This window comes from Eumetopias jubatus, unplaced genomic scaffold (assembly GCF_037043125.1).
Source record: "Eumetopias jubatus isolate StellerSeaLion01/CBP00866 unplaced genomic scaffold, mEumJub1_p1.0 scaffold_8, whole genome shotgun sequence".
NCBI classification, from domain to species: domain Eukaryota; kingdom Metazoa; phylum Chordata; class Mammalia; order Carnivora; family Otariidae; genus Eumetopias; species Eumetopias jubatus.
In genome coordinates this window covers 30,064,127-30,078,472 of record NW_028274814.1, presented here as the reverse complement: position 1 = coordinate 30,078,472, position 14,346 = coordinate 30,064,127, and the positions used below count along the sequence as shown (strand labels likewise).

General features: G+C 48.5%; 2 protein-coding genes across 3 annotated transcripts in view; one reads left to right on the top strand and one right to left on the bottom strand.

Annotated features, from left to right (window-relative positions):
* TASOR2 (transcription activation suppressor family member 2) overlaps window positions 1-5,790 on the top strand; it is a 73,094-nt gene extending 67,304 nt beyond the window's left edge. For both annotated transcript variants that reach the window (XM_028114625.2, XM_028114624.2), the window contains 4 exons: window positions 536-689; window positions 1,496-1,601; window positions 3,920-4,101; window positions 4,590-5,790. In XM_028114625.2, the coding sequence (XP_027970426.1) occupies window positions 536-689; window positions 1,496-1,601; window positions 3,920-4,101; window positions 4,590-4,708 (561 nt within the window). In that variant the 3' untranslated portion in view covers window positions 4,709-5,790. The remainder of the gene's footprint in view (window positions 1-535; window positions 690-1,495; window positions 1,602-3,919; window positions 4,102-4,589) is intronic.
* A 925-nt stretch (window positions 5,791-6,715) lies between these two features.
* The window catches only part of GDI2 (GDP dissociation inhibitor 2), a 31,213-nt gene continuing 23,582 nt past the window's right edge, over window positions 6,716-14,346 (bottom strand). Inside the window, exons 7-11 of the mRNA XM_028114664.2 lie at window positions 10,718-10,817; window positions 9,317-9,488; window positions 7,946-8,090; window positions 7,700-7,754; window positions 6,716-7,615 (exon numbers count right to left, since the gene is read on the bottom strand). Of these exons, the coding sequence (XP_027970465.1) occupies window positions 7,469-7,615; window positions 7,700-7,754; window positions 7,946-8,090; window positions 9,317-9,488; window positions 10,718-10,817 (619 nt within the window). The 3' untranslated portion in view covers window positions 6,716-7,468. The remainder of the gene's footprint in view (window positions 7,616-7,699; window positions 7,755-7,945; window positions 8,091-9,316; window positions 9,489-10,717; window positions 10,818-14,346) is intronic.

Sequence of the window (14,346 nt, the reverse complement as noted above, 5' to 3'; positions counted from 1 at the left end):
GGGGGGGGGGGGCGCGGCATGGGGACATTTCCTCAGCCAAGATCGAAACCTTCATCTCTTAATGCCGACAGTAGTCGTAAATCTTGCTTTAAGAGGACTTGTGAAAGTTTCCTTGAGTCTTTGTTTCGCCGTTTCTGTTGAATAAAAGGAGTTGCCTGCCCCGCCGCCCAGGCTGGGCTGCAGGGCTGCCGTGGGGCAGGGGCGGAGCCGGAGATGAACGGCCGTGTGAGCCTGTCGCCTGCTTCGCCACGTTAGGGGCCCCCACAGCTGAGTGGTGCTCTTCCCTCGCCCACGGTCTCCAGCCTGTGCGGTTCAGAGACCACTTTGTAACGGACGAGTGCGGAGGAGTTTGCAGCGTGTGTGGTGAACGGAGTCTGTGTTCCTCATGCAAAACGCTGGGGGGCTTTTGATAGGCGTTGCAGAATTCCCAGTCATCAAGGTTAAGTGTATTTTCAGCTTCCCTGAATCTTGAAACCCTTGGATAAAAGTGACCCCACCAACCTCTCTTTCCCGGGGATCCTTTTGTGTTCACTAGATTCCCTCTTTGCTGAAGCTGAAGCACTTCCCCAGTGTCCTCTTCGCTGGAGTGGACGGCCCTGAAGACGTGCTCGAGTACACCTACCAAGAGCTATTTCAGACGGGAGGCTTTGTGGTCTCGGATGACAAGATCCTGGAAACCGTCACGTTAGGTCAGTCTTCTGTTTTCCTTCCTTGTTCTGTCTTTGAAATCTAGTCAAATCCATTTCTCTTTACCCAGTGACCCAAATACTACTACGTCGAAAAGAAATTAACTCCAAGTAATATCAACCCCCACCTTTTGAGGCCTTTGTTTTTGCCACGTGCTCGGCTAAGCAGTTTTCCCGTGGATTGCTGTCGTTCTCGTTCCCAGGGCACGTGCCCTGGGCCTCCCGGGTGTCACCTGGTTATCTTCAGCACCCACCCCGCTTCTCCGTTCCTTGTCTCCCACACTTGCCCAGCAGCCCTCTCTTCTCTGTGTCTCTTGTCATCACCCCTGCCCTCTCGATGATGTTCTAGAAATCAGAAACATAGCTCTCAAAAGCCTTCTCAATTATGTGCTGAACACTCCTAATTCCCTTCTCTCTGGGCAGTGATTAGACGGAGAAGGATGTTAGAACAGCACTGGGCGGGAGCTAATGAGCAGAAACTTCCCCCCGCTGATGTCGCGTTAGAGCTCACTGTAGATGCCACTCCTGGCTCAGAAAAGGGGGGGGAACCCCCACAAGTGTGAGTTCTATGTGGAGACTGGAGTTGAGAGGAGTTGCAAGCTAGACCAGTGTTTTCTTGTCGCCACTGGACTTCCCGCTTGTCGCCTGCACGTGATGGGTGTTGGCGGCGGGGGAGGGGAGGGGGGAGGGCAGGACGGGCAGCAGGCCTGGGTGTGCAGCGGGCGGGGGACAGGGCGCGCCGGCCGGTGTCTGCCTCCCCACGGGTCACAGTTCCCAGCCTCCGACTAGACCTTCTCTTCTGTCTGTAGCTCAGCTGAAGGACATGGTCAGGACCCTGGAGAAGCTGAACAGAAACGGGAGGTGGAAATGGCTGCTTCACCACAGGGAAAACAAAAAGCTAAGACAGGACGTCAGGTGAGGCCTCGGGGCGCGGGGAGCATGGCTGCAGGTGCACGGGTCGGTTCTGGGGTTCTGTGCGGCCGGCGCGGGGCAGGGGAAGGCAGGGAAGGCAGGCGGGCTGGAACCGCCACCGCGAGTTTGAGGACCAGATTCCGAGTAGCACTCGAGGCCGATGGAAGTGAGTTGCGGGAGTCCCGAAATGTCCGCTTAGTGAAGTTCAGGCTCTACTACCATGAACCACGGGCGTGGGTTTGCGGCACCCGTATCCGCACCCGGATTCACTCGTTTGTTCAGGTATCAAGTTGTCACAGTTACAAGGATGGAAACATTGAGACCAGAATGTTTTACCCCTCAACAGCGGACTCTAAATAGGCAAGGGGACTATAAAGAGGCAACGTCCAGTTGGGATGTTCTGAAGTATTTCTTTTAATCGATTCCCTGGCTCGAGGGACCCGGGGTGTGTGGATGCCCCCAGCTGCGGTGAGGCCGGGAGGGCAGTGGACACGGTGTGGGGCCGCGAGGAGACTCAAGAGGCCTTCCCCCCCCCCCCCCCGCCTCCTACAGAGGAGACAGACAGTAAAGACCCACTTTTATGATGTGGAAGTTGAAGCATGGGGACGACAGACCTGATCCAGGTCAGACAAGGAGTTGTGACGCTGGGCTTCAAGCCCAGAATGTTCACCTCTGATACGACTGCTCTCTCCTGTCTCACCGCACTCCTGTCTCCCAAGGACCAGCGTAGGCCTGAGCACGAGATCTTGAAAGGGAGGTGGCCAAGAGCACAGGTCCCCGGGAGAGGCCGTACCTAGAACTAGTGCAGGAGGAAAAGTGAGCCAAGAGGTCTGAGTGGACCCCGGAGCTGACGCTGTCAGGTCCGGTAGGGATTTCCCTGGGGCGGGTGGGAGGACGCAGAGCTCGGCAGAAGCCAAGTGGGAGTTCCTGGGGAGGTGGCTGGCCAGGCGCTTTAGAGGAAAGGTTCAGGGTCCAGAGTAATTAAAGCCCCGAGGCCCCACAGCACACCTATAAAACTGTGGCAAGCACCCGTTAATTTCACAGAGGGTTTGGGGTGAACAAAGACATATGCCGCTGCTGCCCTGGGGTAGGCCCTTCAGATGGCGCCAGTCTCCTGTTCGAGAGCAGGCGTAGCGGGGACTCGTCCGGAACATTCATACATACCCTGTGGCCTCTGGAGACATTTACCTGAAACTATAAAAAAAAAACCCTAGCTTTTAAAAACTGCTGTTTCTACAAAGAGGTTTATAGCAGTGGGTGGTTGTATCAGTAACTACAAAACCAGCCTCAGAGCCATCTCCAGGCAAATATGACAGATTATATGGATTCCATACATATAATTTTTAAAACATACAAAATAAGGAACACACATATAAAAGCATGCAGTGTGATGCCAGCCACATCAATCTGTGTACAAAGGGGAAAGCCGGGAAGGAAACGCAGCCCCGTGACCCGGACAGTGCTCGCCCCTGGAGACACGGGGGCCTGGGGCAGTTTGCTTTCCTCCAGCAGGCGGGAGAGAGAGGCTGACAGGGCCGGGAGAGCAGGGGGAGGGACGCCGCCAGGCTAAACCTCTTCCACTGAAGTGGGAAGAAGAAAGGGAGGCAGTTACAGGAGTCTAAGGGAGGTCATGGGGCACCCGGGTGGCTCAGTCCGTTAAACGTCGAACTCGAACTCAGCTCTGGTCATGATCTCAGGGTCATGAGATTGAGCCCCACGTCGGGGTCGGCGCCGTGCACGGGAGCTGCTGAAGTTTCTCCCTCCTGCCGCCCCTTGCGCCAGTGCACGTGTGTACACTCTCTCAAAAGAAATCTTAAGATTTTAAGGGAGGTGAGAAATGACAATTATGTAGTAGTGGGAATTTCCTTTAAAGAAGCTGTTGATCTGATTAAAAAGCGTGGGGACTATAGAACGGGGTTTGGAAGCCTTGCTGTAGGATAAAGCACGAGAGGCCCACTAGAAATGACCAAAGCCTGGCCGAGCAGCGTTGTTACATGAACTTGTCGATGTCCCCCTTGCTTGGAACGAGGCCTGGACTTTGTAAAAACCTGTATTGACGGAGTCAGCAAGCGTGTAATGTTTTGAGGGAATGGGATGGGCTGACAGTGACGTCTAGAAGGCCAAGTGCATCATGGGAAAGAACAGAGAAGGGAAAAGGCATCTCAGGAGTTCTGAATGTTTTAACAAGAGGTCAGACTGTTAAGTATTGTGAAGGCAAGAAGTATAGGAATAAAACAGCTAAAAATTAAGATACAGTGAAAAGTAAACCTGCAAATTGATACTGAATCTAAATTTGGTTCACATTTCCGTCTCTACTCCAGAGTGGATTCAGTTGCACGTAAGAAGAACTTAATACTGAAATCCTATCAGAGTGCAAATCTCATCGAACTGCTTCCTTATCACCAGTGTGACTCTCGAGCACCATCAAAAGCAGAACATTTAAAATGTCTGCTAAACCTGCAAATTCAGCACATCCACGCCAGGTTTGCGGTGTTCCTAACAGGTAAACCCACATCCTTCGTTCTGGCTACTCTAGAAATGTCCAAGGGCAGACATCAGATGCCGGAGATCTATGCGGATGTCCACCCGGTGTTTGCCTGCCGTGTCTCATGAACACACGGAAGGCCCAGGGCACGGGGTCTCGTGGGTTCGGTCTAGCAAGCCGTCCCCTGATGCACTGCTGTTAATCACCGCCTACACGTACTTAAGTGTTTCAGGTGAATGCTAACCCAGCTTTTTAAAACTCTGTAAGCAAGGACCGGTTGTCACTGGTGTTCAGCATCCCCAGCCCCACCCCCTGGGGGCTGCTCCCAAAGCTCCACACCTTTCCTCTCTGGAACCTCTCCTCCCATCCGTGGGATTAAGCAGTTCCATTAAAGTTACAATGGTGTGTGTGTGTGTGTGTGTGTTTTTAAATAAAAGGGGTTCTGATGCTTTAAAAGTATACATCAATAAATTTTTCACCAAAAAGCTATTTTTTTCTTTTTACAGAAAAGCCCACCGTCTCCAGAGAAGTCTTTGAAAATAGTGGCATCCTTGTTACAGATGTAAATAACTTCATTGAAAATATACCAAAAATAGCAGCTCCGTTTAGGAGTAGCTATTGGTAAGGACACTTTCCAGAACTCTCCTGTGTGAACGGGACAGCACAGACACTGACATTCGTATTTGTGTCCGTGAGGACACCAGTTGTTGGCAAACTCTATTCTTTACCTTCTACATCATGCTGTGAATTTTAAATCTGTGCTAGGGGTGGAATCACTGTTGGTTTGGCTCAAGTGGGAATTTCTGAAGGATCCACCTACTTCAGAGTAACCCATTTCATCTGACTGACACCAGTTGTCACCTGCAGTTCATCTTGTTCCCAGGACAGAAGATGCATAGAAGTCCCCGTTCGACAGTCTCCTGTTGCTAAAACATTTCTTGGTTGTTCTAAGATGAAATTATCAATTTTGTGTTTATCCAGGTGATCAGCTGGCCGAGACGGCGATGCCACCACAACCAATTCCTAGTTTCCTTTTACTTTGAAAACTTTTTAGATAAAACAGTTTTCTCGTATTTGAAAAATCAATATTCTACAACTTGAGAGTTTTCCTTCATTTCTTTACACTTTGCTATAAAATCTTGGCCTTCATTCACAGTGGGATGTCAGCTGTCCACTAGCTTTGGGTTGCAGTGTTCAGTATTATTGTTTTAAATTATTTTCATTTTATACAGAGAGCCTTCAAAGCTATTAATTAAGCTCAATGTTAAAAAGATTTTTACAAACACGTTTACTTAGTTGTAGCAAAAATAAGTATTTTAACGGAGAGCTTTGTTTTTGCATGTTCCTCTCTGAAAAGCGTTCTGTAGTGCATGTTATGCTCAGTTGTAAAGGCTTTACCACCCTCGTGAAAGCTAGGATTGTATGTGGTTTGTTTGCTGTTATTCTGGCAACACTACAGTAAGTTCTGTGTTACAGATTTATAAACTGTCAGTTTCCACTTACTCAGTTTTTGTAAATACTGCACTACAAAATCAACCCTCTGAGGAAGAAAATCATTTATTTATGGTATTAGAAATAATTTCTACCGTAATCTTTAAACTCAAAACCAAGCAAAAAATGTTTGTAGATACACAGTATCTATTTGGAACAAGTTTTTGTAACTGATTTGTTTCATTTTTTTTTAATAAAGACAACTGAAAAAATCAACTTTCTGGGATTTCTTTATAGCAAAATTTGAATTTGTGGGCATGTCGTGGCAGTTTTTAGGCCATCTGACGGAAATGACTTTGCTTCCACGTCCGTCACCGGCCCCACCGCCCTGCCCCGTGCTTGGCCTCCCGAAACCGGGCATGCCGAGCAGGGCGGACAGGCTTTCACAAGCCTTCTGGTGCCTCTCTACTTGCTACCCGAACAGTCCCGACGTGACACGGTCTCTGGCTTGGAAGCCCAGGCACGTGACATGACAAGAGGACGGTGGCTGCATGAGGCGCGCTGAATCGGAAATGACGAGCGACTGAACTCCGGCCGCTTGCTCCTCTCTCAGATCGTGCCTCAGGTCTGACCCCCCCCCCCCGCCCCGCGAAGATTCCCTCCCATGACCCACAAGTCTCGCTCTGTGTCCACAGCCGCTTTTCTAGAACTGCTTCTACACGTAACCAAGCCACGGAGTAGCGCACGGTCCACTCCTCCAGGCCGCCCTCGCCGTTCCACACTGGCCGGGCACCCGTGTATTACAGGTGTTCAATATGCACTTTAAGTGAAGACTCTGAAAAGCTCCTGATATTCTATGTATTTCTAGCCCAGCGTGCGCCTCTGCCCGCATCACTAGTTGAAGAACTAGGGGAAGGAAAGGCTTGCTAGGATTTTAGATCCTCTCACCGTGTAGACAGCAGTGGTTTCTCAACTAGGGTCGCTCTGTGCCTCAGGAGAGGTGTCAAGAACGTCACGTGGGGGCTACTCACAGCGAAGCCAGACGAAAGGGATGTGTGGATCCGTCCAGATAAGGATGGAGCGCACCCTTCTACGCGGCATCGGTCAGCTGCACGGGAGGGAGCGAGCCGCTGTGCCGGCGCCAGGACGGCACGCACGAGCTCTTAACACCAGGACACAAACACACCAATCGAGAAGGACCTGGTTTCCAGAGTCTGGCTTTATTTTGCAGTACAGAAATCATGTGGAGCCATTCGAGACAGACATCACTGAAGTGCAGGCTCTGTCAAATCAATACTGCGTCGCAGCAGTGGTCCGGTCAAGAAGCCACACCTGGGATACAAAAGAAGCTTCTACGTTTACCTGCTTTACCACAGGTTTCTTTCCCCCTTGCTCTCATCAATTTTATCAGGTTAGAACACCGCACACAGGCTTCCTCCAAAATGACTCTCAGGTCTGCAGTTGGGTTAGAACTATAGGCCCACGGAACCCCAATGTGTGGCTGTGTTCCGTGGGCACGGTCGTTAACAGCTGACAGGACACACGAAATGTCCCAAGTCGTGGAATATTCAGTTGGAATCTCAACGCCAAGGGGAGAGACGGCACGCGAATGGTGCCACTCCGGCCGCGGAGGTGACACTAATTAAAAGATACAAATACTGTATCGGGTGCTCCGTATCAGGACCACAGGATTTTCTTAAAACTGATCCTTCCCTGGGGAAAAAAAGCCAGTATCGGTTACACTGAACAGAATGTGGTGACCTGCCCGTTCTGAAGAGCCGCTCCACGGAAACGAGTTACTACATGATAGGAGAGGGGAGGAGTAGTTACTGGGACAGTGCTCTGCAATCTCAGCTGGGGCTGCGAAGCAGGCCTTACGACAGTGACTGCACACAGTACACGGCATTGGCCAGAGTGAAGTCTGTCCTAACGAGACGAGCGCGCGCACTGCAGTTTACTCTTCCCCGTAGATGTCGTTCTTCTTGCGCTTCATTTCCTCAAAGTCAAACTCGGACCCGGTCATCCTCTTGTAGATGTCTTTGATGTCGTCACAGGTGGTCTCAAAGTGAGTGGTAGCATCGTATGTGCGGGAAATAAAGATCTGGAATGAAATCACAAAGATTTGAGGCGGGACGTCTCGCGACGACGCCTGCGCCCCATGCCCTCCCAGGACCGCCGCGCTCACCTGGCTTTCTGTTCCCAGGTCTTTTGGTACGAGGAGGTCACTGATGCTAACAAATCTGGAGGGAAAAGAATGAAGTCGGCAGGTGAGCTGACCCCAAGGCCACACTCAGAGCTTTGCCGCAATTCCAAGCCCGCGGCGTGAGGCGGGCGGGCACGAGGCCCGCACGGCCGGCTCCCAGCGCTCACCCCGCCACAAAGTCAGACCTCGTCTTGCATTTGAGCTCAGCTACATGAACACGGCACTCACTTCTGTTCAATTGGTTCCAAAAGCTCCAAAGCTGGTCTGATTTCTTTCTCCGGCTCCTTGGTCTCCACAGTGGTGCTGACTATGGCGATGTACTTCCCCTGTGCGGCCACGTTGTGCGCGGAGGAGATCATGCAGACGTAGATATCTGCAAACGAGGAGTGTCATCTCACTGCCCAGGCTCACGAACCTTCCACCCGGATCGCGTCGAGGTGTGACTTAAAGTCGCTGGCAACAGACCCAGTCTTCTAAGCTTCAGTTCTAAATGGAGGCAGCCCAAGTCCTCCATAAAGCGTGCCCGAGTCCAGCGACTGCTGGCCTGCTGGAGACTACGGGCCTCTGTAGCCGGGAGCCGCTGGACTTGGGCACATGCCCCTTCCCAGCTCTCTGACCGCTACCCAGACACCGGACAAACCTAACTGCTCCGGAGTCCTCTTCCTCTGCCAGCCCAGCATTTAGGAAGGCTTTCCAACAGCTAAGAAAGGATTTAAGTACCAAGTTTCGCATTTATTACAGTAACAAAGCTGCCCATCCGCATAAGCTGTTCTTCCGTTAGTCTAAGAAACCCGTCCGATGCCCTGGGTTCTCCCGTCTGCGTGCCACTCAGTAAGTGCATCGTCTCCCAACGGGAAGGTTATTACTGAGCTCCTTCACTCTTCTGAGGCCTTCACCAACCCCGGGGTCTGCTTGGGAGCCCCTGACCGCCCCTCTGCTACGGTCCTCATCTTCCGTGATTCCGGGTTCTTACATAGACAAATAAACACAGACAGCTCTGTTTCAAAGCGGATAATCCCTTTTAAAGTTGAACTTTCAATAAACAAAAGAGCAGGCTTCGACCTGAAAGGATGGTGGGAAAAGGTGGGGGGGTGAAAACGACCTCTCCACACAAAGAGATGAGGAATTACAGCTTTAGCCGTCAGTCCTGACCCTCACCACGGAAAGCTGTTTTCCAGCACCCTGCCAAAAGCAAATGTGCGTGTGAACTTGACAAATAATGACACAAAAGCACTGTCACTGGCTCAAAACCACAGTGGGTCACCTAGTAAGCATGAAACCCCTGCAGGCCATACCGTTCGAGCCAGGAGACAGCGCGACCACTCAGCTAGCCCAGCCTCTCCATTCCTCCTCCTAGAACGAGAGAGAGAATGGAGGTCCCAAGCGCAGGACCAGCAGGAGGGCGAGGCACGGCTCTGGGACTGATGTGTGCCTTCCGAGGTGAGGGTGAGCGTCTCTCTGAGCTAAAGCCACATCCCCTTTCCCATAGGTGACCTAGAGTTTCTTCACTGTAACAGCAAACAAAATTAAAAATTTGGGATGAAACACAGCAAACTCTTAACAAAATTCCACAAACATCTGCTGATCTTCAAAACTCACCTGACTTCCGATTGACCTGGTTCTGGGGAATGATGATCTGGCAGGAGTTGGCATCATTGGTGCTCTTGATGGGGTGGCTGAGGATGCAGATAACTCTGATCACCTGGCCCACTTTTTCTACCCGGTCTTTGACGTAGCTGGGATCACAGATGAGCTGCTTACAGCGAGCAACCTGTCCCAAAACATTTAAGTCACATTTATAACAATCACTGTCCACAAAGTTTTTCGATAGACTACTGATGCCACTGCCCCTTTAAGATCATCTGTTACCTTCATTAGGTTAACTGTAAGTTATTACTGAACTACAGATAAAACTAGTTTTGCCAACAATCCCAACAAATTCTCCTGGAAAAGACCCATGAATTCTAAGTCCTATTCAAATATTTGGGAACCTGGTGCACAGTGTTTAGAAGTTACACATTTTAGCATCGGGCAGGCAGGTCTCAAATCCTGGCCGTACCCAACATCAAACGGTCGTTGCTGGGATTAAATGAAATACTGTATTTAAGGGCCATCTTTTGTGACTGTGCCCGGGAAGAAGTGAATGTTCTGTGACCTCCTGGGAGGAAGAAGCCGTGGGAAACAAAATGAGAGGGCACGAGAGGACACTGCACTGAAAAGGACTCTGAGGGACGGATGAACTCCTCCCCGTTTGTCCCTCTTCCGTAAAACCCACTCTGCTAGAAGCACTAGGCAGATACGAGGATCTACAGTAATAACGGTTCGTTCAGGTGGCCAACCAGCGGCTGTAGGTTACACGGACCTAACCCATGGAATGCCATCAGGAGCACCAACTATTTTTCTATCCTTAGCTTTTGAGCAGTTCTACCTATCTGTAAGAGTTGTTATTTTATAAACACGAATGAGCTGATTGGCAGACCCACAGCATCAGCCTCACCCGAGAGCTCACAAGGAACTGCAGACCTACTGATTCCGAATAAACACGGTAACTAGGTTAACACAGACATATATTCAATTCGAATTTGAGAAACACTACTGGGAACTCCACCTAGCGAGCTCCACAGCTAAAAGCCAAATTAAATAGTAAAATGCTCAGTATTCCCCAAGCCCAAATTCAACCAATAAATTGTAAATGGTATAAATAAAGCTAAATTTAAATGAAAATTCAGGCACCAACCTACACTATGTAAACACAGAACACGCACCACTAAGACTTCATCCATAATGTGTATCTCGGTCTTAAGCAATAATCAACAAGTAGTAAGATTTTTTTTTAAATGAAGCACAGAATCTTTAGCTAGTCCTTAGTCATTACGGATACCAACTTGCCATAAACAAACCATATAATCTGAAATCCAGCATCAATGCCCAAACCACGGTACGTGAGGCAACATTTTCTTCACAAGAACATACTATTTTCAAACTGTAAAAGCTACTTACCTCTCCTTCAGATTTCACACCAATCACTTTTCCATTCTGCACAATGATTTCTTCAATGGGTTTGTTGAGCATGTAGGTACCACCATAAATAGCACTTAGCCTAAAAAAATTTTTGAGATGACAATATTTATAATTGTGTCAACTACTAAAGTCTTTCTTAGATCTTGAGTTACAGGCAATGTATATTTGCTCAATTTCCTTCTAGAAGGCATTAGTTTAAAAGTCATTAAAGCTCCAATGATAGAGTCAAAACCATGAAACGAAGTCTCACATTCACAGTTCTGAATACCAAGTCAAAAAAAGCACGGACGAGTGATGGGCGAACAGTTTATGTTGGTCTAATTCTCCTGCATATAAATAAAACTGAACTAAAAAAAAAAATAAATAATAAAAATACCTAATCCGGAGGCCCTGCAGAGTGACTAAGAGCAGACACCGGAGAAGAGACCTGAAGGAACGAAATGAGCTGTGTGTGCGGCTTCCACGGCCCGCCCCCTGAAGAAACCACCTCCCTGGTCCTTGTAACAGGAGCCCCTTGTAACAGGAGCCCCTCGAACAGAAGCAGCCAGCCTGCAGTCTTGTTGGTTCAAGGAGCCAGAGGACAGAATTTGGGGCTGTCAAAGGAGATGAAACCTGGGGGGGGGGGGGGGGTGCTACAAAAAGGGGAGCCACCAAAATTATAAAGTCTCTTCAAATCCTTAACGAGCTCCAGGAAGGGCTCGTACCCGAGAGAGAGTCCAAGCAATCCAGCAAAAAGCAACGGCTAAAAGGTGCCAGGAGGTGAGCAGAGGTTAGAGCCGAGGCCCTTAGGGACAAACGGGTCCGAAACTGCTGCATTACACAGCCTGGTACACACCTTGAGCTTTCCCCAGAAGCCCCAGGAGCGTCTCACCTCACCGGACCAGGACTAAAGATTCAGCCAAAAACAAAAACCGCCCTCCCCACCCAGTAAAAGGGTAAAGTCAAACCTCCAAAAGTTCCAGGTGAGTGGCCAATGATTTGCCGACTCCAACAAAAATCACCCCCCAGAGAAAAAACCCAGCATCTCTACAATGTACCAATAAACGTGTCCTGTACACACTCAAATATTACTAGGCATGCAAAGAAACAAGAAATGTGATTCAAAGTAAAGATTCAGGAAAAGCAATCAATACAAACAGGTACCCTGATTACCAATGTTATAAATCGCAGGGGGCTAAAGGCAGCTGTTATAGAGAGATTTGAGGACAGACATCCTCATTCAAACACAGATGTTCAAGAACATATTATTATAAATATATTCAGTGGGGTCAAAATGAGTAAACCCATCTCAAAAAAAAACCGTATTTAAAAAACTGGGGGCGCCTGGGTGGCTCAGTCGTTCAGCGTCTGCCTTCGGCTCAGGACATGGTCCCAGGCTCCTGGGATGGAGTCCGCATCGGGCTCCCTGCTCCGCGGGAAGCCTGCCTCTCCCTCTCCCACGCCCCCTGCTCGTGCTCTCTCAAATAAGTAAAAAAAAATCTTTAAAAAAAAAATAAAATAAAAAATTAAAAACTGGAAGTTCTACATGTAGAAAGTACAGTACCAGAAAAAAAAGTTAACACTCACTGAACGGGATTAAGAGCCTTTTGGGAATAGAAAAAGGAGTCCATGAACTTGAAGACAAATCAATAGGCATTATCCAATATAGAAGCATGGAGAGACCAAAAGACAAAAAAAAGTGAAAAGAGCCTCAGGGACTACGGAATAATACCCAGCATCCAACAGGCACAGAATTGTCCCAGAGGGAGGACAGAGAAAATGGGATGAAACCTCTGAAGAGGATAATGATTTTAAAATTCCCAATTTGACCTGAATAATTAACTTACACATCCAAGCAGTTCAGTGAAGCCCAAGCAAAACCACACTGAGGCAAATCCTAGTGAGACTGCCCAAAACCAAAGAGAATCTTGAAAGCAGCCAGAGGGGGGAAAAAAAAGAGCCACTCCGCACGCGGGGCCGGCTGTGACTAAATGCCGGCTCACTTGTCCTCGGCAACAAGGCAGACACAAGGGAGGGGACAGCAGCTGGAAAGCGCTGCATGAAAACATCTCAAGCCAACAAAAGTCCTTTAAAAACAAAGCTGACAGAACCCGTCACCAGCAGATCCAGAACTACAAGAACGCCACGGGAGAGCTGAAGAGAAATGTCACCAGATGGAAACAAGGATTTATAAGAAAGAAGAGCAACTAACACGGTACCGTGGGAAAATGGTTACTTTTCCTTCTCTGTTCTCTTCAGTTCACTGAACTGATTGTTCAGTGCAGAATTAGGACACTGCACTGTGGAGCTGATTAAAGTACAGAGATGTAAAACAGGAACAGCACAAAGGAGAATGAGAAATGTAAAGACAATGTTGCAGAGTGCTGCTTATATATGTAAAGTATTTAGCGCATTAACTCCAAACAAATCGATAAAGGATGCATACTACAATTTGCAGAGCACTAGAAAATTAAAAACAGAAAGGCATGGCTGCCAAGCCACTAGAGGAATTAGTCTGGAATCGAAAAAAATATTTGATTAATCCGAAAAGGGAAAGGAGGAACAGAAGGGGAAGAGAAACGGGGGGGGGGGGGGACAAACAACAAAACAACAGATCTAATCCCAACCGTATCAATAATTATACTAAATCTGTATGAGCTAAATACTCCCATTAAAGGCCAAGCTTGTCACACTGGATAAAAAAGCAAAATTCAACCATATGCTGTCTACAAAAGACCCACTTAAATATAAAAGCAAGCATCTGAAAGTGAAAGCATGGAAACAAATACGAAAGAGTAAGCAAGCTGGTAAGGTGGTACTTACTATCAAACAAAGAAAGCAGAAAGGAGTATCACCTGGTAAAAGAGCTTTAAATTGGGAAGTACACACTGAGAAACTGGGGTTTCTGAGAAACTGGTAACTCCACACTCTTGGTGGAAGATGCTCCCTCAGTAACGGAACTGGAAAAAGAATCTGTACGAACACACACATGAACAACCCTATCAGCTCCCTTTATGGAGCGCTGCACCCAACACATGCAGGATGTATGTTCTCTGCGAGGGCACAGTCATTCACTAAAACAGACCCTTGATTTGACCATAAACTATGGGGCCCCTGGGTGGCTCAGTCTGTTAAGTTTCTGACTCTTGGTTTTGGCGCAGGTCGTGATCTCAGGGTTGTGAGACTGAGCCCTGCGGAAGGCTCCACACTCAGTGGGGAGTCTGCCTGAGTCCCCTCTACCCCTCTCTGCCCCTCCCCCCACCTTCGTGTGCGTTCTCGAAAATAATCTTTAGGGGCGCCTGGGTGGCTCAGTCATTAAGCGTCTGCCTTCGGCTCAGGTCATGATCCCAGGGTCCTGGGATCGAGCCCCACATCGGGCTCCCTGCTCCGTGGGAAGCCTGCTTCTCCCTCTGCCTGCCCCTCCCCCTGCTTGTGTTCCCTCTCTCGCTGTCTCTCTGTCAAATAAATAAAATCTTTAAAAAAAATAAAAATAAAAAAATCTTTAAAAAAAATAAAAATAAAATATTAGACCATAAATTATGCCTTAATTTCAAAGATTAAAATCTTACAAGTTTGTTCTCTGATCATCATGGAATCAAATATCAGTAACAATAGGATATTTAGGAACA